Source organism: Urocampus carinirostris, chromosome 2, assembly GCF_059441175.1.
Source record: "Urocampus carinirostris isolate Australia breed hairy pipefish chromosome 2, RoL_Ucar_1.0, whole genome shotgun sequence".
Lineage (NCBI taxonomy): Eukaryota > Metazoa > Chordata > Actinopteri > Syngnathiformes > Syngnathidae > Urocampus > Urocampus carinirostris.
In genome coordinates this window covers 37,077,696-37,103,538 of record NC_142350.1, presented here as the reverse complement: position 1 = coordinate 37,103,538, position 25,843 = coordinate 37,077,696, and the positions used below count along the sequence as shown (strand labels likewise).

The 25,843-nt window shown below is 38.6% G+C and overlaps 1 protein-coding gene across 3 annotated transcripts in view; it reads right to left on the bottom strand.

Moving 5' to 3' along the window:
* The window catches only part of LOC148371793 (uncharacterized), a 41,955-nt gene extending 20,875 nt beyond the window's left edge, over window positions 1-21,080 (bottom strand). For 2 of the 3 annotated variants that reach the window (XM_088326404.1, XM_088326406.1), the window contains exons 1-7: window positions 20,925-21,080; window positions 20,234-20,399; window positions 20,039-20,110; window positions 19,872-19,948; window positions 19,394-19,494; window positions 17,497-17,613; window positions 9,238-9,312 (exon numbers count right to left, since the gene is read on the bottom strand). In XM_088326404.1, coding sequence (XP_088182530.1) covers window positions 9,238-9,312; window positions 17,497-17,613; window positions 19,394-19,494; window positions 19,872-19,948; window positions 20,039-20,110; window positions 20,234-20,399; window positions 20,925-20,966 — 650 coding nt within the window. In that variant the 5' untranslated portion in view covers window positions 20,967-21,080. The remainder of the gene's footprint in view (window positions 1-9,237; window positions 9,313-17,496; window positions 17,614-19,393; window positions 19,495-19,871; window positions 19,949-20,038; window positions 20,111-20,233; window positions 20,400-20,924) is intronic. The other variant, XM_088326405.1, reaches the window with a different exon arrangement.
* Window positions 21,081-25,843: the final 4,763 nt, after the last annotated feature.

Sequence of the window (25,843 nt, the reverse complement as noted above, 5' to 3'; positions counted from 1 at the left end):
CCTGGCTTTCAGACATCAGGAAAAAGTATAAAAGCACATGGCAGACAATACACAGAACAGCAGGCTCCAAGCTCAACATTGAACATTTGTAAGATTTAAACTTGAACTTTTTTATTGATATGACGGGTTTAACACATTTTGCTTTCTGATTGCTTCAGTAAAACAGTCTTTGTAATTCTTGATAATTGGAAGCTTCCTTCCTGTGGTTATTATGTATCTGCAAGTCTTATGACCCCAAACTAAAACAGACTAAAGTTTTATATTGCACTAAACAAAGGGAAGAAAAGGAGGCACTGTGGGTGGACACTTAGCCAATAGTATATCAGCATCTTCGTGATGCCATGACATAAACCAATTACGGACTGTTTAAATCTAGGCTTGAAACACATATATTATTGCCTCTGAATGACCTATATTTAATGTTGACAATATCTGTGTGTTATTTGTCATTGCAACATCCGTTGCAGCCTGGTCATCCAGGAAGGGGGATTACCTCATCTGCAGTCCCTTCTCAAGGTTTCTTCATTTTCCTCATGTTGGGTTTTTTTTGAATTTTTCCTTGCCCTCATGTAGGTTTTAGATCAGGGGATGGTGTAATAATCATCTGTGGTTTGCAATAATCTGTGGTCTGTGCAGCCTTTTGAGACTCTTTGTGAATAAGGGCTATACAAATACACATTACTTACTACTTAAAATATTTTTGTTCATTGTTGTACAAAGATATATCCTGAAAATAAAATTTTGTTTATGTTCAAAGTCTTTCAAAAAATTCCGACTTGATATTTCATTAAAAAAGAATAAACTACACTCAAGTCTCTTCAGTCTTTTTTCAACAAGGATTAAATCATGTTCGTTATCTGTTAAATACAATAAAGGAACAAGGGCAGAATAAATGCGTTAGTTTATTCACAATAAAGACTACAAATATTTCAAACTTTATTATTTTGTTTTCGAAGATAATCTAAACGAAAATTATTTTTTTAAAGTCTCGTAAATGTAAATAACATAACTTAAAATTACATTGAAATTTACCTCCATCATTGCAGTTTTATAAATCAACTATACGCATAGCGTATTAGCTCAAATAATCACTAATGAGCTCACGCCAAATATAAGGTTTAAAAAAAAACATGTCAAAATGATTCAGTGAACAGGTAGAAAAAAAACACAACCTGTCCTATCTAAAATTGGAATACCGATGCCCTTTCATCAAAAAGAACTATACAAAACGAAATACATGGCAGAGAACAAAAAAAAGAAGAAAGGTGCAAACGTATTGCAAACGATTTAAAATGCCGTTGCTATCCCCATGAAAAAAATGTGCAATACCTTTAATGAGCAGAGGGTGTCCTCCTTACACCACAACAGATTGAGACGCTGTTTGTCAAGTCGGTCATAATGTAAACATAATTAAAAATCAGCTTAATTATGCATGCTAAATGCAATTAGCTAGAATAAATAAACTATATGAATGATTTATGTACAAATACAATGATGTATTTTATAAAATAGACATATATTAAAAGTAAAATAAAGCTAAAAGGGAAAAGGGTAATAGTATGCTACTTCAATTTGTAGCTGATGGCAAAACTATTCAAGATCTAGTTTTTCAATATTATATCCACGACTGTGTACCACACAGTTCTACGTATTTTTGCAAATGTTCAACAAAAAACAAATGAGAACTGCATTTGAACAAAACATTTGAATCAACCCAATTAGGTTATATATTGGTTTCTTTTCAGCAATTGCTTAGAGGCTGATATTTGGATCAGGTGTGCTGGAGGAGAGAATAAGCATAACTGTTCCCCTTGAGCATGAAAATGTAAGACGTATACACTATGCTACCTCAGATTAATGAGCAATTTGGCGCGTTGAGTGTATTCCTCCTCTGGATACCTGTAATCCTTTTGAATATTTGTATATGTCTTCTTTTGTAATACGTCCATAAATTCCTTCTCTCTCAAGGCCACTCGTTTTAATGAAAGAAATGATAGCATAAACCAATGTCATTCTGTTGTTTTTATGTCTGAGTATGACCAAAAATAGAAAAATAAATCCTGGTGAGATTTACTATCCACAATTATGTCGCATTAAATTTGGAAAAAGAAAATTAATCAGGATTAATTTATTTCTAAGGACCATCTCATCAGAGAGGAGCGTTCCCCATTGTCTCTGCTCTCTGAGCAGCTATATTTCCAATGGGCTAAATTAGTTTTATGGTCCACACCACACACTCTGTAGAAGAGAAACAAGCTTGAATGTTAAATGAATTCTTCAGACGAAATTAGAGAATTATCTAAGCAATTTCTTAACTGCCATTTACTAAAGCCTTTGACACCCTTTGTGTAACTCAGCAGTAGTCTTTCCAAATAATGTCCAGTCTTGAGAGTCATGGAAAGCATAATAACACGCTGTACACTTAGCTAGCTAAGAATTTACCTAAGCACAACGTCCTGCATTATTTGCAGCGAGAAAAAAAAATACCCAGGAGATAAAGAGCATTTGAAGTAACACTCACTTAAAATTCTCTTTGAAAGAAGGTAATTTTGCCTACAGACAACACCACGCTTTTTTTTTTGCTTTTTCTTTCAATTAAGAGAGATCCCTGCTGTCTAAGTAATATGTGTGATACAACAATAGAGGGAGAAATTTGCATCCCCGAGACATTTTTTTTTCACTTGTGGAGCCAGCACTTCAAAAGCTCTCACCTTGGTAAAGAGTTTAGTGATTATTGGCACTTGGTGGTGAACTAGGATAATGCGACTATTGCCTCAGACCAGGGATTGGCAACCCCAAATGTTGTAAGAGCCATATCGGACAAAAAAAATAAACATAACAATTAGTTTGGAGCCGCAAAAATGATACGCTTATAAAAATAAGACTAACACATACTGTACACATATACTGCATATGTCAATAGTCATTGGAAAACAATAAAGGTCAAGTGCGTTTTAGGTTTGTTTGAAAAATTGAAAGTTTAATATTTCCTCTATTAGGTATGTGTTAACAATGCCCATATGGGTTCAAATAGCCCTTATGCTTTATTTTTGACTGTGCCTATCTGCTTTTATCTTGCTTTTAACATAGCTGTTCGGGGTAGAACATATTACATTTGAGGAATCAGGGATGGGGAAAATGCTGGAAAATGACCTCATGCCCGTCCCAACAGGTCATTTTTTTTTTTTTTGTCAGTGTAGCAGATGTATAGTGTAGGTAAGAAAAGGCCTGCTTCTAGTAGTCCAAAAGCCAATCCAAATCACAAAAAAGATGAAAAGAGAAGAGTTTATTCAAGGCCGTCTCAGAAATGCATGTACTTCCACGCGCATTACAAATATGCTGACTGAGGTTGCTATCATGACATTAAACCAGGAGATGGTGGCAGAGAGTGAATAATTTCAGAATTCCGTAGAGCTCCTTTAAAAAAGGTTTTCATGTTTTTCCTCTTACAGAAACCATATCTTTTTCCCAAATCACATTTTTGGGAAAAAGTGTTGGTAAGCGGCTAAGGAGCGCCAAAGCGCCGCATCGCATAAGCCCTAAGAGACGCTTGCCGACTTCTGTCTCAGACAGACCGCACTCCACAAGCCTAACACCAGTTATTTCTGATTCTTATTTGGGGTGAACAACGCAAGAGGTTGTGCGTGACCTAGCGAACAACAATCATGTTGTTGTTGTCATTAACTCTGAATATGCATTACAAGTACTGCAAGGCTTCCCAAATATTGTCAAACAGTTCCTTTAAACAAAAACATGTAAAATAGAAAAACAAATGAGGGAGCTACATAAACCAGAAAACAAAGGAGAAGGAGAAGGTTGTACAAGTTAACAAAGCAAATAAGAGGAATGCTAAATTACGGATCTCTGAGACAACCACCTTCACAATAAAATTTTTGAAGGCAAGAGTGGACAAATTAATTCAAACAATAGCTGCAAGTAGAACTAGGAGATACGTCTCCAAAAAGATAAGGCCGGACTAAAAATTGTACAGTTTAAAGAACAACATTTGTTGTTGGAATAGAATTGCCTGCATCCTCCCCCTTAGTGATTTTTTTTCTAAAGAATGAACTTCTACACCATTAGATGGTGCTAAACTCTACACAGTCCCTCTTGAAAACAACAACCGAATGTTGAAGCTATAAGCCGGCTAAAATATATCTTTGGATAAATAGTTAAATTGTTATTGAATCTTAAGAGACTGCACTCCATGTATCATACTGAATCAGATTCACCTGTTTGAGGTCATTAGCTGCATAAAGACACCTGTCCACCCCATAAAATCAGTAAGACTTTAACTTGTAGCATGGCAAAAACCAAAGAGCTGTCCAAAGACACCAGACACAAAATTGTACACCTCCAAAAGGCCGGAAAGGGCTAAAGAGCAATTGCCAAGCAGCTTGGTGAAAAAAGGTCCACTGTTGGAGCAATCATTAGAAAATGGAAGAAGCTCAACATGAAGGTCAATCTTAATTGGAGAGGAGCCCCATGCAATATATCACCTCATGGGGTCTAAATGATTCTAAGAAAGGTGAGGAATAAGGCCGCAACTACACGACAGGAGTTGGTCAATGACTTGGAAGGAGCTGGGACCACCGATTCCAAGGTTACTGTTGGTAGTACACTAAGACGTCATGATTTGAAATCATGCATGGTGCGAAAGGTTCCCCTGCTTAAACCAGCACATGTCAAGGCCCGTCTTAAGTTTGCATATTACCATTTGGATGATACAGAGGAGTCATGGGAGAAAGTTTTGTGGTCAGATGAGACCAAAATAGATTTTTTTTGGTCATAATTCTACGAAGCATGTTTGGAGGAAGAAGAATGAAGAGTACAATCCGAAGAACACCATCCCTACTCTGAAGCATGGGGGTGGTAGCATGTTGTTCTGCACATGGGACAGGACGAGCGCACTGCATTAATGAGAGGATGACTGGGACCGTGTATTGTGAGATTTTTGGGAACAACTTCCTTCCTTCAGTCAGAGAATTGACGATGGGCCATGTCTGGGTCTTCCAACACGACAATGACCCGAAGCACACAGCCAGGAAAACCACGGAGTGGCTGCGTAAGAAGCATATCAAGGTTCTAGAATGGCCCAGCCAGTCTCCTGACCTGAACCCAATCGAAAACCTTTAAAAGGGGCTCGAACTTTGTGTTTCCCAGCGAAAGCCCAGAAACCTGAATGACCTAGAGAAGATGTGTAGAGGAGTGGGCCAAGATCTCCCCTGCAGTGTGTGCAAACCTGGTGAAAAACTACAGAAAACGTTTGACCTCAGTAATAGCAAACAAAGGCTACTATACCAAATATTAACATTCATTTTTTCAGGTGTTCAAATACTTATTTGCAGCTTTATCAAACAAATAAATCGTTAAAAAAAATACATCGTGATTTTTTGATTTTTCTTTTTAGTTTATCCCTCTCACAGTGGGCATGCACCTGCGATAAAAATTTAAGACCCCTCCATGATTTAAATACTTGTTTTCTTCACTGTATATGTTGTCAGGTGACTATAATTCTCCTTGTTACCTGTCTGCAATACTTTAAGTGTCATTCCCCTGAGGGCACCTGCAGCAAAATAAAAAGCTATCTGCCCTTTAAGTGCAGATGTAGGGGTTCTACAGCTCAAAGAATGCAGCACAACACTGCCTTACTGATGTCAGTCACTCCGTTTTTTTTGTCTGAAATGCAATTTGTACAGACACACGGCGGAATTTACACTAATCTCCGATGCCCAACCCCCCGCCTTATTTCTCGTCAAGAAGCATTATCCATGCCCGGTAGGAAATGAATAGCATGCAGAGAAAAAACTGTACGTAAGAAAGCAAAACCCTTATTAGTGCATATGAATAAACCTGCAAAAATTCACCTCCACACACAGAAATAGAGATAGTGGCAGTTCATTTTGTAAGACGCAACAGAACTAATTTTGTGAGCGAGCATCGGTTAATGAACAGAGCTTTGATGTGTAAATCCTCCAAATCTCCAGAGCTGTATTGGTTTACCCAGACTCCTTTCTCAGGTGCAAGCCTGCACCCTATTGCAGTCCATCTTTTCTATGGATAATAACAAACAGCTAATAAACTCGTGCACGAAAAGACACCCTCATGAAGACGCCGCTGAGCTATACAGGCAAAATGGGAATTAAATAAAGCCAGCTAATTCCAGGCCAATCGTGCGCCAATGCTGTGACGCAAAGATCTACACTGCATTATTTTGATATCCCTTTACTGTGCCCCAGTATTTTTTCTATTTTAACTCCACCGTTCAAATCGGACCGTTATGATGAAATGTTTGAGGACATAATGTCTGTTTTGGTCCTACAAACATGGCCTCTGTATACTGTAATTGTATTATAAGATGTATGTCCCATGTGATTTAATTTCTAGACATTCCTCAACATGAATAGCACAAAACGTTCCAGAAACAGAACTGCTCCACTTTTTGTCATAGGTAAAAGGGCATTAGAAGGTATTTTCTTTTCTTTATCCATTTTGAAGGACTCATCTATAAATCGGCATTCAAGGTAAAAAACAACTTTCATCCCAGATTACAGGACTAGAAAACAAAATTATTTTTACTTTTTAAATTAGATGTTGTTTATCCATTTTCAAATGCAAAATATCACAACAGAAAGCTTGGACTTAGGAGTAACTCAACAAGATTGGTAAAGAACTTTCAACATGACCAAGCATCAAATTCTCTGAAGAGCTGAGGCAGATTACCCAAAAATTTTATCTGATTAAACATTAAATGTCTTGTCTTTTATTGGTTTCAATGAAATAGAGATGAAAAATGACGGATGGTTTTCCCAAAGAAGAAGAAAGTGTTCTTCAAAAAATGCCTGCTACTGTTTTCTGGACCTTTTGAGAAGCCAGCCTATGTAAGTTCCTTTTCACAATGAGCATGTGCATAATTGGTTTACATAGAAAATTTATAAAAAGAAGAAATCTTAGCTTACTCAAACGTACTCAGAACAAATTAATGTCTATTGGTTTTGTTGTCTATTTCTGAACAATAAATACTATTTTCATCCTTAATTGTGTATGTTATCTGTTATATTAACTGTGTTTAAATGATAATCAAAAAAGTCCAATTATATAGAGTTCAGTAGCATTCACATGCCGAATTAAAGCCGTTTTCTGACGCATTGACAAAATCTGTTTTAACCGCATCACAATCCACACCATCCACTTATCTGTTTAACACTAGAAGATTGAGACCAGCAAATTACTTTCTTTTGTCTCCGTTTAATCAGGCTAATGATGCCCGCCCAGCGAAGATAATCAACTTTTCTCACCACAAACGCCGATAAAGGAAAAGTGTGGAACTTGAGTCAAGAAAGTCAGCTACCCTACCCCATAATCCTGTTTCTTGACACTGTATAGCGGTTTTATTTTCTTTAACACATCCTCTCACTTTCTATCTACTCGTGTAAGTCCTTCAAAACAGTTGAATAACCTTGGGCTCTTCTCCCAATGCTGCAAATTCAAATTTGTTTTTACATAAAATCACTTTTACCACAACTCGACACAGTGTTTAACAAGAGATACACTAACATTAAAATTTGGGCCAGGGTTCCTAAAGCGTAATGCACGTTAAATTCAAGATTTTTTAAATACCTTTTGAAATCAAATTTAGGACCAAGTCGACAATAAAAAAAAAACACAAATATTTATTGCACGCAATACATGGTGCATCATACCATTACCTGGCACAGATTTTAGCCATGGCAAAGAACATTTGTCGTACAGCCACTATTCATTAAATTGACTCTTTCCCATGGTCCAAAGTAAATGTCTCTGTCTGAAGACACTAATTCAAATTTTCAAGACTTTCGAATTGGATTGAAGACATTTTAACCCTGCCTGAGAGCGTACATGTAAAACACTTGGCAAAGACTGAAACTGACATATCAAAGTAACAAAAGAAATGAAATCAAAATAAAACAATTCTACAATGATTTGCTAAAATTGTACAATATGAAATGAATAACTAAATGTCATATTGCTAGGAGCTAATTTTAAGTACTTCTTTTATTAATTTATCATAAAACAAGAAGGCTTAGTGCTTAAAAGTGCTTTAAAGAAATCCTTTCATACAACAGTGGGATACAGAAGGTCTAAAACTACAAAAAGAGATCTAAATTGAAAATTATACAAGGAAGTTTGTTCTTCTTTGAGAAAAGTTACTGTTAAAAAAAATAGCTTGTAATGTACACTGAACTGTCTCTCGTTTTTAGTAGATGTTTAAGGGGTATACAAATAAACATGACTTAACTTGAAATTTAAGCTATTAATGGACAAGAAGGTGAATACTGACCAGAAAACAGAAACAACTGATGATAATGTGGATGATGATGATGATGATAATGATGATGCATTTGGCACAGTGTTACACTAGCATATTCATCCAAGTAAAATAATGAATTCATGTAAAACACAATGTGAATGTTTTATGAATTAAAACTGCTCAAATGTAATAAGGTAGCTCTAGTGTAAACATTAGCTGGCTAACTGTAGCCAAAAACATGGGAGCATAGGGACATACAGTGCACATTATTTGACCACTAGGTGTCGCTGTATTGTAATGCAGCCAAAAATGAGTGGTAAAAAGAACAAGGAAGGAACCAAACTATGGAGAGTAAAGTGACCAAATCGCACCATTTATTTTCACATTTTTGGGCCTGGCCTTTCGCAAAATAGATTTTGGTGTACCCATTGCAGCAAGATGGCAGAAAATTATGTTAGCTCCCACCTGGTGAGGTTCTAATATGTGAAAAAGATTTACATTTCTTGATCTACAAGTATTAAAAAAAACGAACCTTTAAATTATTTTTTTCTTATTTCCTAAATCAGTAGGAAATTTTTAATGAATTAATGTTTTTAACACTAGGGGGCACTAAATAATGAACACTGTCCCCTTAATGTCAAAAGTTTAAAACAACATATATTTGCCTAAGGACATCACTCTTTCTTGCCCCAATGAACGGATTGCTGTATACAGTGTAATTTGTTTGTAACTATATAGCTAAACGATTATTTTTTGATTGCCCCAATAATCGCCTAGGAAATAGAAAGCATTTTCTTGGATTGGTTATATTATAGTGGCGCTAAAATTGCGCGATGTAGGCAAAAATCCGCAGATATAAAAAAATCCACAATGCACAGAAGACGCAAAGTTAAACAGCAATACGGCGACGGAACGCTATATCATGTAATAAAAAAAGATTAACTCACCAGTAATCTTTCCATTGTTCCTCTTCAAAAATGTCCTCTGGGATAGGATCGATTAACACCAGGTCTGTCACTTGCCTGACAACAAAAAGGACAATTTTCTGTCATCCAAGTCACAATAATCATTTATTCTGGAAGCAATAAATATCCATCTATAATTTCAAATTTTAGCTGTAAATTAGGGGTCTTAAATATATAACCAGTGTGTCAGTTGAGGCTCGCAGGTCTATGTAGTGAGGCGCACGCCTTAATATGTAAGTCTAATGTGAAAGTTTGATATAGATGCTGCTTCTTGGGGAGAAATTGTCACTGCTGTTGAACTGAACCTAAAAGAAAAATGGTTGAACCTTGCAATTTACTTTGAGTTTCTGCTTTTGAGCCAAGTACTTAAATCATGCTTGAGAGGGGTTATAAAACCACAGGTTTGCTGCATTTACTTCCGCCATGTGACATAAGCCACAGAAGTTACACGTTAAAGTAAATTTAACAAGTACCCATCTTTACATCTCTTTGTGGTCAGAAAATTAGTCAAGTCAAGTCACATTTATTTGTATAGCCCTTAATCACAAAATGTCTCAAAGGACTGCACAGGCTACACGGTTGTCCTCCGTGACCGTCTAGTTTTACTAAATAAATTGATCGACCTCGCAACATGCTGATTAGATCGCAGGGTTAGTGCAATTCATGATTTGTTCAAGTCATGACACAACAGGCCACACAGTGTAACGCGAGTGCCTAATAAGGGCTTGTAAGATTTTGTTCCTTTGCAGTTTCTCGTATGTTGGCATAAAAAAACTGGGAAATGTTAGCTGTAAGAGGAATCAGTTTTGGGGGGAGCAGTGGTGTTTGAAAGACTCCCTGGATATGCAAAATGACTAAAGAAATGTTCTTTTATTCGCAGGGCGATTTGCCCGTGTGTAATCTGCCCTTTCAAACACATGTTAAGACTATTGCTAGAACAGCTTTTCTCCATCTTCGTAACATTGCTAAAGTTCACCCTATGCTGTCTCAGTCCGATGCGAAGATTATAATTCATGCGTTTGTTACCTCCCGTCTCAATTACTGTAATGCACTACTCTCCGGTCTACCAAAGTCCAAAATCAAGAGCCTTCAGCTGGTACAAAATGCTGCAGTGAGGCTTTTAACTAAGACAAGAATGTTTGATCACATCACCTCGATTTTAGCTAACCTGCATTGACTCCCTGTTTGTGATTTTTAGCTTCTGTTGGTATTATACAAAATCATGCATGGACTTGCTCCCTCATATCTTTCAGATTTAATTACCCCCTATGTTCCTGCTCGGAGCCTTAGCCTGGAAAATGCTGGTTTTCTAGTGACCCCAAGAGCAAAGAAGAGATCCGCAGGTTCGAGAGCGTTCTCCATACGGGCCCCGGTGATGTGGAATGCTCTTCCATCTGCGATTCGATCTGCAACCTCAGTAGAAATGTTTAAATCTAAGCTTAAAACACACTTCTATTCCAAAGCATATGAATAACCTATATTTTATGTTGACAATATCTGTCAACATAAAATATTGGAGGTCGAATCTCGGATTCAGGAGGAACAGTGTAGTTTTCCTCCATTGTTGAAGCGGCTGATCGGAGCTGTGGCCGTTAGGTAGTCGTGCCTGCCGCGGCGGCAACCCTCAGACCCGTTGGTGGTCACCGGCGGTGAGGGATGCCGTCAAGCTGAAGAAAGAGTCTTATCGGGCCTTCCTGGCCTGTGGGACTCTGAAAGCAGCTGGCAGGTATCGGCTGGCCAAGCGGAATGCAGCTTCGGCGGTTGCCGAGGCAAAAACTCGGGCATGGGAGGAGTTTGGCGAGGCCATGGAAGCCGACTTTGAGGAAATTTTGGTCCACCATCCGGCATCTTAGGGGGGGTGGAGCGGTTTGCCATCGACACTGTGTATAGTGCCGGTGGGGCGCTGCTGACCTCGACCCGGGAGTTATGAATCGGTGGGCGGAGTACTTCGAAGACCTCCTCAATCCCACCGACACGTCTTCCTCTGGGGAAGCAGAGTCGGAGCACTCTGAGTTGGGCTCCCGCATCTCTGGGGTTGAAGTCACCGATGTGGTCAAAAAACTCCTCGGTGGCAGGGCCCCGGGGGTCGATGATATCCGCTCGGAGTTCAATAAGGCTCTGGATGTTGTGGGCGTGTCATGGTTGACACGCCTCTGCGACATTGCGTGGACATCGGGGACTGTGCCTCTGGACTGGCAGACTGGGGTGGTGGTTCCCCTCTTTAAGAAGGGGGACCGGAGAGTGTGTTCCAACTACAGGGGAATCACACTTCTCAGCCTCCCTGGTAAAGGTCTATTCAGGGTTACTGGAGAAGAGGGTCCGCCAGGAGGTCGAATCTCGGATTCAGGAGGAACAATGTGGTTTTCATCCTGGCCATGGAACAGACCAGCTCTACACACTCTGCAGGGTCCTTGAGGGTGCATAGGAGTTTGCCTGTCCGGTCTACATGTGTTTTGTGGACTTGGAGAAGGTGTTCGACCGTGTTCCTCGGGAGGCCCTGAGGTGAGTGCTATGGAAGTATGGGGTACCGCACAGTCTTATCCGGGCTGTGCGGTCCCTGTATGCCCGGTGCCAGAGTCTGGCCCCGATTCGTTCCCGGTGAGGGTTGGACTCCGCCAGGGCTGCCCTTTGTCACAGATTCTTTTCATAACTTTTATGGACAGAATTTCTAGGCGCAGCCTTGGTGGGGATGAAGTCCGGTTTGGGGGCCTCAGCATTGCGTCACTGCTTTTTGCAGATGACGTGGTGCTGTTGGCTTCCTCAGGCCGTGACCTTCAGCTCTCGCTGGAGCGATTCGCAGCCGAGTGTGAACCGGCCGGGATGAGGTTCAGCACCTCCAAGTCCGAGACCATGGTACCCAGTCGGAAAAGGGTGGCATGCTCCCTCGGGGTTGGGGATGAGATCTTGCCCCAAGTGGAGGAATTTAAGTATCTTGGGGTCTTGTTCACGAGTGAGGGTAGGATGGAACGGGAGATCGACAGACGGGTCGGTGCAGCGTCTGCCGTCAATCGGACCCTGTACCGGTCCGTCGTGGTGAAGAGGGAGCTGAGCCGAAAGGAAAAGGTCTCGATCTACCGGTCGATCTACGTTCATACCCTCACCTATGGTCATGAACTTTGGGTTATGACCGAAAGAACACGATCCCGGATGCAAGTGGCCGAAATGAGTTTCCTCCGCAGGGTGTCTGGGTTTTCCCTTAGAGATAAGGTGAGAAGCTCAGTCATCTGGGAGGGACTCTGTGTAGAGCCACTGCTCCTCCGCATCGAAAGGAGCCAGTTGAGGTGGCTCGGCATCTGCTAAGGATGCCTCCGGGACGCCTCCCTCAAGAGGTTTTCCGGGCATGTCCCACCGGCTGGAGGCCCCGGGGGCGACCCAGGACACGCTGGAGAGACTATGTCTCTCGGCTAGCTTGGGAACGCCTCGGGATCCCGTCGGATGAGCTGGAGGAGGTGGCTGGGCAAAGGGACGTCCGGGCTTCCCTTTTAAGGCTGCTGCCCCCGCGACCCGACCTCGGATGATCGGAAGATAATGGATGGATGGATGAATGGATGGATGAATATCTGTTTATTTTTTGTTATTGCAACATCCATTGCAGGCTGGTCATCCTGGAAAAAGGGATTACCTCTTCATTTTCCTCATGTTGAGATTTTTGAGTTTTTCCTTGCCCTCATGTAGGTTTTAAATCAGGGGAGAGTGTAATAATATTCTGTGGTTTGCAATAATCTTTGGTCTGTGCAGCTCTTTTAGAATCTTTGTGATTAAGGGCTATACAAATAAACAGGACTTGTTTGTGTGCTCGGAAGGAGGTGATCCTTCTAACAGTGTCAGCAGGTGGGAGTGGTGTGTCCTGGTCCGGTGCTATGATGTCACACATAAGGTCGATGGACGTATCAGGTGGAAAGAGTATCCGTTCCTCTTTCTTTTTTAAATTTATCCTTCTTTTGTGTTCTGCTTGTATTTTAACTAAAGGTTCCCTGTTTGTAAATACTGTATAATTAAAATGAATATACCGAGAACTCCTGATTTGCATGTATTATTGTAGATATTTGTTTGTTCTGATATACAAGGCTATTGTACTTGTCACTACAATGCACTCAAAAAGCAGTCATAGGGGAATATTTAAAAGATATGTTCATTGTGACAACCACCTTAAATGTGGAATACCTGCAACAAAACGCTGAAAACTTTTTGGATTATAGGTAAACTGTCTCCAATAATCAAGAAAATGTAGTTCTTTTTTCAGTATTAAAGTGTTTAATAATGTATTACAAGGTCAGAATCATTGGGACATTGTTTTTTTTCTCTCTTATTTTTTAAAATTTACAGCATATGCTAAACTGATTCGGCCAACTGAGGCAGTGTAATCGTACAATATGTCCAAGTCGAAATAGACTCATGACCACACATACTCATGCCTAGAGTAATAGTTCCAATGGGAAAGGTGTCACCTCACCACTACTTAATTTTCTCCTTTAAGGGTGCAATGCCTTCCCTGAGTAAACACTAAATCTTTCATCCCTTGTACTAACTTCCTGTCACATTAATCACCACAATGTTGCTTGTCACCTAGGTGGAAGAAATAGAGGGACAATGGGAATGAGTGAGGTACAGTGAGAAGCACAACATAACATATTTTAACAGTTTAAACATTTAAAATTTGATAGATCAGCGACTCATGGTTCATCCAAAACACTATGGTTTCTTATATTTGTTCAAATGAGAATAAAAAGTTCTTTTATTATTCCTTCTTTTGCATTTTGTACTTGTTCTTTGTTAAACACTTGACTCTAAAAGGTGAGGTGCTTTGTATGAGGTGTCCTAACAATTTGAAAGTAGAATATTTTCTCTATTAAATATGTGTTAGCAATGCCCAACTGATTTCTTTATTAAAAAAAAATCCCACTGCGCTTATTTTCTTTTATCTTACTTTTAGCAAAGCTTTTAGGGGCAAAAACATAAGGAATGAGGTATGGAGGGACGGGATGTCGAGAGTGACTTCATGCTCGCCCTCGCAGGTTTTTGGTAGTGTAGCATGAAAATGGTCAAGTACAGTTCAAACGCCACTCAGACCACCGAAAACATGAGAAAATAAGAGTTTATTGTAGTAGGTCTAAGGAATGCACGTACAGTAATCCCTCGGTTATCGCAGTTAATGGGAATCAAAACCACCCGCGAAAAGTGAAAATCCGCAAAGTAGCGACGCCCCTTCAAAAATGCTTAAAAAAAAATTTGTATTTATTTAATATTATTTTTAATTATTTTATTTTATTATTTTTTTTTTTTAGACCCGCAAAGCTCTGAACCCGCAAACGTGGAACCGCGAAGTAGCGAGGTCCCACTGTACTTGCAATTGCATCATAAACGAGCTGACGAAGGCTGCGATCATGATTTTAAGCCAGGAGATGGTGGCAGTGTTACAAAGTTCCAAATTCCATACAGCATTTTTGAGTAAGATTATGAGTAGTGTTGTTTTAGGAAGCGTAAAAATTGGACTTTGGTATAGCTTAAGAAAATATTTTTACAAACAATGTAAGAACAAAATTGTAAGACGGTTAAAAGGTTCCACTATTACATTTGTTTATAGCTACAGTGACAAGGAAAGAATGTGCCTTCTCCTAAAGTAAACTTTTGTGCGTAATTTTTCCATCTTAATCATCCATCCAAGATCCGTACTACTTATAATAATCAAAGCTGGAAAATAAATATTTTACAACCTCTAATGATGCTGTGCAAATAGTGCCTAATTTAATCTGGGTAATCAGTCTTTTAAGTTTTTTTACCAACTATAGTTAAAATTCATTGCACTGCTTCATTTTCAATTGAGAAAATGCTTAATTTGTAACTGTTAGACAAAAGACAGTCCGCTGAAAGAGTTGCAAATGATGCATACCATTATCCAAAGAAAATCAACTATTTATAAGAATTGACAAATGAGGACGAATTCCAAAAAGCATGGAAAAGGTTTTCACATTACAAAGTTACCCCAAAAGATCAATCACCTGGGAGGTAACAAAGGAACCCAGAGTTAAAATATCCTCATTTAAGGTCAGTGTTCATGATTTAACAATGAGTTATTGGCCAAATAGTGAAAAAGTTCTGACTTTTGCAAAACACGATTGCGATGTATTACAAAAAAATGACTAAACCCAAGTTGAACCTCAGTTACATCCATTAATAATGTAAGACAGGATTTTAGAAAAATATCAATATACCATGAGTCCACTTGGTGCATCATGGCTCACTGCCACTTTCCTTTAAACACTGCAACCTTGCGTTGCTTGAGTTTTCTGAGTAATGGTTAAATGTGTTTGATGGTGGTAAATATTTAATAAGACAAATAGGAAATCAGGAACGGGGCAAACACTGTAGTTGAAATGAGTCATTCGGATATGTGGGTCGTTGGACAAATTTACATAAAACAATCAGTTTGCAGGTAGTGTCTAGCGAAAGTATCAGCCCCTTCAGTAACGTCTTGTCATTTTGCCAAATTTCAGGCTTCAATCTTAAAGCTAAAAAACGGAGAGAAAAAAATAAAATAAGAAATAACAACATGTGAAACACAATCGTGAAGTGGAAGCAAGCTATTTCAACATTTTATATTGTAATTACAACGATAAAAACAGAAGAGTAGGTGTTGCAAAAATATTGGCCGCATGTTCTCTCAGCTCAGCCTACTGACTCCAGAAGTTCCCTGATGACTTCTGAATGAGCCATTTTTGACCTGAATGAATAACATGCATGTCAGGTGAATTGGCCGGTCCAAATTGTCCCTAGGTGTGATTGAGCGAGTGAGTTGTCTGTCCCCGTTTGCCCTGCGATTGGCCGGCAACCAGTTCAGGGTGTCCCCTGCCCACTGCCCGATGATTGCTGGGATGGGCTCCAGCACCCCCGCGACCCTACTGAGGATAAGCGGTGTAGCTAATGAGATGAGATGAGATGAGAATAACAATACCAGAGAGCATTAAGTCTTAATTTGGATGCATCTGCTCGGTGATTGGCTCAGAGGTATGTGAAAGTGGACACTTGAAAACAGACAGAATTATGAAGACCGGAGATAAAGTTATGGAAATATTCAAAGCAGGAATCATTTACATAATAGAATAGCATGAGGAACAAGGTGCTGCAGTCAGATGAGACCAACAGAGGTGCTCCAGTCAAATGGGCTGAATGCAAAGTGTTAAGTCTGGCATAAGGGTAACACTTGACTTGTTCTCAAAAACTGCTCTGAATATTGACAATTGTAATATAACTCAGAGTGACACAGTCAAAAATTTAGCTGTCACGTTTGAGCCCAATCTGTCCTTCCAAACACACGTTAATAGTATTACTAGAACTTTTTTCCATTTTCGCAATATTGCTCAAATTCACCCTATGCTGTCCCAGTCCGATGCAGAGATTATAATTCATGCATTTGTTACCTCCCGTCTCGAATACTGTAATGTACTACTTTCCGGTCTCCCGAAGTCCAAAATCAAGAGCCTGCAGGTGGTACAAAATGCTGCAGCGAGGCTTTTAACTAAGACAAGAAAGTTTGATAACATTACCACAATTTTAGCCAACCTGCATTGGCTCCCTGTTAGCTTAAGATGTGATTTTAAGGTTCTGTTGGCATTACACAAAATCATGCATGGACTTGCTCCCTCATATCTTTCAAATGTAATTTCCCCTGATGCCCAGAACCTTTTCTCTGAAAATGCTAGTCTACTAGTGATCCCAAGAGCCAAGAAGGGATACACAGGTTCTCCATTCGGGCCCCGGTGCTGTGGAATGCTCTTAACCCTGAGATTCGATCTGCAACCTCAGTGGAACTGTTTAAATCCTGGCTTAAAACACAATTCTATTCTATAGCTTATAATTGACCTATATTTCCTGTTGACAATATCTGTGCAATGCTTGTTATTGCAACATCCATTGCAGCCTGGTCATCCTGGAAGGGTCATGTGCGGTACCTTCTCAAGGTTTCTTCATTTTCCTCATGTTGAGGTTTTTGAGTTTTTCCTTGCCCTCATGTAGGTTTTAGAAAAAAACAGCAATGATGAGCATGAAGTAACTCTATATGTGTTTTTGGAATGAGAGAGGAAACTAGAGTGCATGGTAAAAACACACTCTGTCAGTGGGAGAACATACAAACTCTATACTGTGAGGCATACGTGCTAACCAGTCAACCACAGTGCCGGCCGTATCAGATGTTATTTAAAAAAACATCAATGTGTAATCAATTATTCATATTGTGAAACTTACACATCATGTATGTGACTGTAGAACCTGCTGTTGAGTGTGCCAATCTCTGAGCCGACCAGTATCAGAGGCGTCGCGATCTCGGCAGCCTTCAGTAGACGATGTAGATCATCCACCATCCTTGAAGACGACAAAACTCATATCATACCATATTTTCTTAATTATTCTAATCTTTGACAGTACATTTTTCCCAGATTAAATATAAACACGCAAACACATTTATTACATACACTCAGTGTTCATTTTACCTCTGAAAAAATTTAGTGTTTTCAAGGTTGAAATTGTAAATCTACGACTAATATTTAATATAAATCTAAATATTCATTAAGTTTTAATAATCACAGTTTATTGGTAATACAAATCAGTTATCACTTCAAGATGTTTCAGTTCACAAAAATATTGTACATTATACAAAATAATATTGCTGAAATATTTGTCTATATATTCATGCAGTTTTAATTATCACAGTTAATTTGTAATACAAAGCAGTTTTCACTTCAGATTTTTCACTTCGTATATTATTTGTGGTTTGCTGTCCCGCCACAGTTGTAATGCCTTCTCAAGGTCCAATCTATTATCATCCTCCTCATAGCGTAACCAGGAATATAATTTAGTCCATTTTGACTGAAAAGTCCTTTTCTTGCTCGGAGTATTCTTGTTTATTTTCTTTCGTCAAATCGTTCACTTCAAGACACGTGTTTTGCTTGCCTCCACGATCTGCCGAAGAATTTCTCCGCCGTTTTTTCGTGCCGGAATTATTGCCGTTATCACTTTCTGCATTATGTTTTGACTTGTTATTGACACTGAAGAAATTAGCAATTTTGTGTTGATTTTCACTTAATACTGTTTTTTCGGACGCATACTTTTCTTTCACTCGACAACAACCACCACAACAATGACGTAATCTCGGAGTAACGAGATCTCGTTTGCCGAGATCGACGTGCAGACGAAATCTCGAACCGCGAGACCAAAACAACAATGGCGTATCTGCCTGACGAAAAGTTGAGTGCGGTAAATCTTTGTTAAGAAAAGTGTCAGGTAGTAATGACAATTTTGTGTCAAAAAAGTTGCGTCCCGGGGACGCACCTTGATTCGACACTATGCGTCCCCAGCAAAAATGACGCGTCTAAGACGCAGGGACGCGGGCAAACGAGAACACTGTACACTGTACATGGGATAATACCTATGGTAGTTTGACTCTGTCCTTGGCAGAACTGCATCCAACTATCAAGCTCAGGTTGCCACATTTTGCGTAAGATTAAATAAAGAGCACTTATTTAATAGCTCTGGGGATATACAAGCCTGGAAAATAGATTGCTTGCCTCTAAAATTGTTTGTTTGGTGGAGTAGAAACCAAGTTAAACTGGAATGCTGACTTGGTCCTTAACCCATAGGCAGATTTAGACCCCAACAGAGAAGGTCATTTGGAAGGGACTGCAAGATTGAGTAGCTCTAAATAGCATTACATAGGTAAATTCCAGAAATGTGGCATCCGTCATTCCTACCCTATTCAGTCGAAAAATGTTGTCTTTATACATGCACAAGACATATTTACGACAGTTTTTAATTACTTTATTTTGACACATAACAAGTTACAAATGAGATACCATTCCCCCCTTTTTTCTCTAAGTATACAGTATAGCGAATTTGCAATAAAATTGAGTTTAAATTAATCCAAGTTGTGATTTAGTTGTTTTAGCTATAATCTTGGGTTTGTTTGGAGATTCAATAATTGAGTAACTAACTGAAAAGTATGATATTACAGTGGATCATCAATTTGGAAGAAAATGTAATCCAATCAAGATCCAAATGTTATCAATATAAAACTAGTCCAGAATGTGAACATGAACTAATTTGTACTGCAGATATAGAGTTGATATAAAAACATTTACAGACCTACCGACCAGTGGTGGAGATTCCCCAAACTTTCTCAGTTCCTGTGGTTTCATTTTGCATTAGACGTTTGCTAAATCCTAGCCCCATTCGGTCATAGGTACAAACCTGCAGAGAAGGTCATGGATGAACACGATTTTTCCATGGATTTCAAACTAGGTCAGAAAATTCAACAAATCATGCCTGTGACCCAACTTTGATCATATTTTGGACGAATAAAATGGGACAAGCTGATAGCCCTTACATTTCCCTGCAGCAAGATCTTTGGAGCACAGACAAAATAGCAGAGTAATAAACAGGTTCTGTATATGCCCATCAGAAAAAAATGTCTTTAAAGAGGAAAATTGTTCTAGAAAAATATGAGTTTTCACTGAGAGTTATTTCAATTATTTTGTAACTTTTTCTAACAAAAACTAATAATCATTTTATGGGCAAGTTTATTTTACAGTAATTGGTGTTCATAAATGCAATTATCAATTGCTCACCTTTGTTAACGTGGCAACATTTTCCTGAACATAAAACCAAATGTCTGAGGACATTCCAGTTGGTGCATCTAGGATAACTAAAACAGGTTTTAGTTAGCCTGAGGATAGAAGGAAGCCACATACAGACAAATATGCCACAAAATGGTGTAAGCAAAACAACTGATTACCGACTGGTTTTCCCTGTCCTTTGCACAAGAGATGCATCCTTTGACCCAAGCCAACATCTACAATCAGGCCCTCTGGAGACAGTCATAAAGCAAAAACATAAAACTTACTTTCCAGTACTTTCTGAGTGATTTCATTGTAGAATTTCAATATGTTGCACTGAAATAAATCACTAATGGTTGTTGTAAATGTAATACCTTTTGGCAGCAACATCTGTCCTTCTCTTTGGAGTGATGCATAGTTGAGGAAAGGAGGGATGATGATGACTAAGAGCAAACACTTTCCAACGTTCATAAGCAAAGAACTGTAAGAAGTTTGACTTTTAACTTCAGTTCTGCTACTCTGTTCTTCATGTTCTGCTTCCTGTTTTTAGGGGAAAAGATTTCTGAGGTTTCTACAAAGCATTTCAAAACAACATTGTATACCAATTGAATAATTTTTGTTGAACTATATTTAATCTACTAAAACAAAGCATTTGATGCTGAACTGGATAAGCAAATTTGCATAGGAGACGTGTTCACACACTTTCATCTGGCGGCTGCAGCATGTTGTCAAAAAAAAAACTCACGATGATACATGTTCCTCCTAATAATGGTCAAATAACGATTGTAAAACAGTGGAGATTAACTGATTGAGCCTTTTAGGTGCACTTTTCCCGTGATTCCTAATCTTTATTAGGAATCTTTATCAATGGGGTAAAACTTCTGTTCTGCCAGTCTTTCAAGACAATGTCATAGTGTAGCACGTGGAAATCGTAAGGGAATACATTTCTAAGACTTATTAGTAACAATGTATTCTTCTTCCCAGGTTTTTCTTACAAAAAATGTATCTTTTGACGTTTCCGAGTTCATTCGTCCACTTTTTTTTGCAAATCAAGCGTTGCATTACCTCTTTAGGAATAACTGGTTTAGCCTCAGGTCTTTTCTTCATTTTGAGTAAGTTTTTATCTTTTTATTATTTATGTAGTAATTTAAGTGTGTATCTAGCGAGGGAAATGAATTGAATATCCAAATATTATTGCCTGCCAACGTTTCACTTGCTTCCTGGTTGTAGTACAGAAGCCGAGGAAAGACAAATACCGATCTCAAAGTATCGTCAATTAAGCGAACTTTGGATTTGGGGATTACAAGATACCATTATTAACATTTAATATAACGACAAACTAATTCTAAGCAAATATTAAAAACTGTCCAAACTTTGTGACAACATTTTATGTTACTACGTTACCCCAAAAAAATGAATAAATACATTCACCACTGATTGCAAGGTGTTCTATGAATACTGTAGTAATATTAGTGGTAGTCATAAGTGGTTATCGTATGGAGTCCATGGTACTGGTAGTGATTTTTCACATTTCAATTTGGTGTGTCCAGGCGAGCTCTGGCAAGCAAGCGTATAGTATGCAATTTAAGTTCTGGCCTGCAGGAGTCGTTAAATGTCACAAATTCACGCTAGTTTGAGGAAAAAAATTCTTGGGATGTTTTTTAGATTGAACATGCACAAGTTGAAATGTGAACTAACATGACATATGTTCAGTATCAAAGATGCTTAAATTGTTTACTGATGTGTGGATACTGATTTGCATAATTTAGAACAAAGTAAACTTGACAAATACTTAAGCTGTAAACACACAAATAAACCAACTGACCAGCCAAATTAAGATGCACACTTTTTGGAAAGCAAACATGTAATCGTGAGGTTTATCCATAAGAATAGCATTGCTATTGACACACTCAATGAACACAAAGTGCTCAAAATAATTCTCGATAAAAACATTTATCACTAAGCTCAAATAAAAACGTAACAAAGTAAGATTGCCAGAAGTATAGCTACTATGAGGTGTGCCCAAACACCTTAAACTAGAATGCTTTATACATTGTTCACTGTTCACTTATTCAACTACATCTTACATATTTTGCTGGGATTTGGGGGAAACCAACATGACAAGTTTGTAGCGTTAAGTACCACAACAAATTAAATATCTGATCGCAAAAATTATGTACACAATTCCAAATAATCGTCTCCAAGAGAATTTCCACAGTTACTTAAATAAAAAGTAATAGTTTTGGCATGATATAAGAGAAAAAGTCATACAGTATTAATGAAACGAAAGTAAAACTAACTTTACATTGGTTTCAATTACCTGCAATGCAATTAACAGTGGAAAAATTTAGACAATGACTTTAAAAGTTGAATACAAAAAAACATCCAAGGTTATATAATTTACTCACAGTAAATATAAAGGAAATTATAGTTGGATTATAGTTTGAATGTGCCTTTGTATGATTTGATCAAAATAACCATAACACCAAAGATTGTATCCAGGTTCTGTTTGCATTCTTGCAACAAATGTATACTCTTGGGGCCCGCTAACTATTAATCAAGATAGCATTCACCTTAGTGCCGGGATGTCTGCTCAAGAGCTTTCCTCCCTACATTCCTTTCTCTTCACAGTGACGCATTGTACCTTTTGTGTTTCACTTTCCTTATTGCTCATTTATTATGCTCACACGCCATATAGCGACCAGCATTATTCACTACATATAAACATATTTGACCCCGATCTGTCCTTTCAAACACACATTAAGAATATTACTAGAACAGCTTTTTTCCATCTTCGCAATATTGCTAAAATTCGCCCTATGCATTCTCAGTCGGATGCGAGGAAATTATAATTCATGTGTTTGTTACCTCCCGTCTAGATAACTGTAATGCACTACTCTTCGTTCTCCCGAAGTCCAAAATTAAGAGCCTTCAGCTAGTACAAAATGCTGCAGCGAGGCTTTTAATTAAGACAAGAAATTTTTATCACATTACCCCGATTTTAGCTAACCTGCATTGGCTCCCTGTTAGCTTAAGATGTGATTTTAAGGTTCTGTTGGTATTATATAAAATCATGCATGGACTTGCTCCCTCATATCTTTCAGCTTTAATTTCCCCCTATGTTCTGGTCCGGAGCCTTCGCTCTGAAAACGCTTGTCTACTAGTGATCCCAAGAGCCAAGAAGAGATCGGCAGGCTCGTGAGCGTTCTCCATTCGGGCCCCGGTGCTGTGAAATGAAATGAAATGAAATGAAATGTGGAATGCTCTTCTCCCTGAGATTCGATCTGCAACCTTAGTGGAAATGTTTAAATCCAAGCTTAAAACACACTTCTATTCTATAGCATATGAATAACCTATATATATTGTATGTTGATAATATGTGTATTATTTGCCCTCATGTAGGTTTTACATGAGGGGATGGTGTCAAAATAGTCTGTATTTTGCAATAGTCTTTGATCTGTGCAGCCCTTTGAGACTCTTTGTGATTAAGGGCTAAACAAATAAACATGCCTTGACTTAACTTGACTTCTGTCCAAACCAATCAGATTCGTTTAATGTATTCACTTGATTTCGCTTAAACCAATCGGATGTGTTGTTTTATGTCTGTGTTCCCAAAAAATGAGTCTCTAGCCATTGGAGGAACATGGTTCCTTCCTGAGCTGATCTTGGAAGCATATCTTGGAAGCACGCCCCTCAGATGGAAGGGCTATCAAAAATGTAGTTTCCGACTCAGAGTGTGTTCTTGTCTTTATCCTAATACAATCTCAAGTTTAACCTTGACAATAGATATGCTCAATCCTTGACACAGACACCAAAAAGAAACAGAGCAATTAATAAGAGACAACTTACTGACAGCTACAATGCAACTGGTCTCTTAGGCATTTAGTGCAATTGATGCGAGTATATGCTACCAGATGAGTTAAAAAAAAGTTAACAAGCCTGTCCACAAAGCACACTGATGTAGTGGTACGTGCTAAATAGCTGTGATTACTGGCATGGTCTGTGTCTGGCAAACCATGGCAATCGAGAACGCAAAGAATGCTTATTTGCTGATCAATATGCTCAGCGTGTGTGGGCAGATGAGCTAACCATGGTGCTGAATTGCACAGTGGAGGTTCTGCTTCAATGCAAGGTATGCTAACTTGGCTCTCGTCGAACAGGCAACCACAATCAATGATGCTTTGACAAAGCTGAAAGCAGACATCATCATCAGGATCAGGACTTTTGGGGACATAATGACCAATAATGCCGATTCCTGGCGGTTTCAACCTGTTTTTACCAGATGTTTCTGACTTTGTCTGGTTGAGAAAAGATGAAAAAGTGGAGAATACAAGAGAAAATAAGAAAAAAGGTGAATGTTGAACCTAACAGCAGTGTGTAAAATTACAACTTGCACATGTATGTGTAACGGGTGTGATAATAACTTTTATTTTATTGAAATTCCTGCTAAAATATGTGTATAGTTTTTGGTAAATGTCCTGCAATGCTGAGTCCAACAGTGCCATCTGCTGGTATGGGGTGGGGTTTGGTTTTGGCTTCTAACATGTGACCAGGAGGTGGGGTTTGTTGTCAGTTTTACCAGAGTACTACAAAGGTAAGACATATCTTTTGGTGCTCCACAAAATAAGTTAATTTTAAACTTTATAACCCCAGCTGACAAATCTCTCAACATGCATAGTAATGTGATTGATATTGTCAAGCTGTTTAGGTTTATTTTCGTTTTGTTTCTGTTTTACTAAATATTAATTCCCCTTGTAGAGATCAAAGAGATCTGACCCAGCAGAAAAAGCTAATGTTGTGACTCATCCATTTGCAGGTAAATTGGACCCATTTTTATACTCATTATTGTTTTTATTCCTATTTTTCATATACATTAAAAAAAAGGATGATGTTGGTTAAAATTCAGAGTAAAGAAAAACATGTTGACTTCATTGTAAACGTTAAAAATCCACTATACGATCTCTTGCTAAAAGTATCTTGTTAAAATGCAAAGATTTATACATGTATTGTGATATTCTAAAATGTATTTTCTGTAAAGTGAAAAGAAAGCTCTTTGATATGCTTTGTTGTCAGTTTTACCAGAGTACTACAAAGAGATCAAAGAGATCTGACCCAGCAGAAAAAGCTAATGTTGTGACTCATCCATTTGCAGAAACTGTAATAATAAAAACCTCATCATCCAGTCCAGCGTGAATGTGGATCTTTGGTGGGACACGTACACCGCGGTTACATTGGTGCCGTGACCCGTGACTTCTATCAAACTCTCCGAACCGAGGACTGTCCTACCTGCCACATTGTTTCATGATGCCATCAGCTCACAGTATTTAAAATTGCTATACAGTGACGTGTTACGCAGGCTTCTGATTTATTTTGTGATTTTGACTCATTTACATATTTGAAACATGTTTAATCAGAGCACGAGTGACATTTCTGAGGGTGTAGCTGATCAGATGACAAATGTTATTCAGGAGATAGGACATACATTGGCTGATAGCATTTTCTCACGTATACAGTCACACAATACAGTAGCTCCTAGCGCTGCTGCCACACAAGATGTAGCAAACACATTGAGTAAGCCAGGTTATGTGTCAGATGTAACACAGGTTCAGGTGGTTACACAGAGAAAGGTTAAAGAACCACCATCATTTAATGGGGATGGCTCAGACTCAATAAAATTACATGAGTGGGAAGATCTAATGAAGACATTTATTAAGAAGAGTAATGTGAGACTTGAAGAGCAAGCAGAGGAAATCCAAATGCATTTGAGAGGAAAAGCTAAAGATGTAGTTAGGTTTGGCATTAGAAACAGTAATATAGACGTCTATACCCGCCCTGACATGATTTATAGTCTCCTCAGGAAACACTTTAGCTGTACCAAGTACTCTGCTGTCCCTTTAGCTGACTTTTATTCAACTTTGCCCAAACACCAGGAGGACCCCTATAACTACTGGCTGAGACTAAACAGAGCAGCTGACCATGCCTCT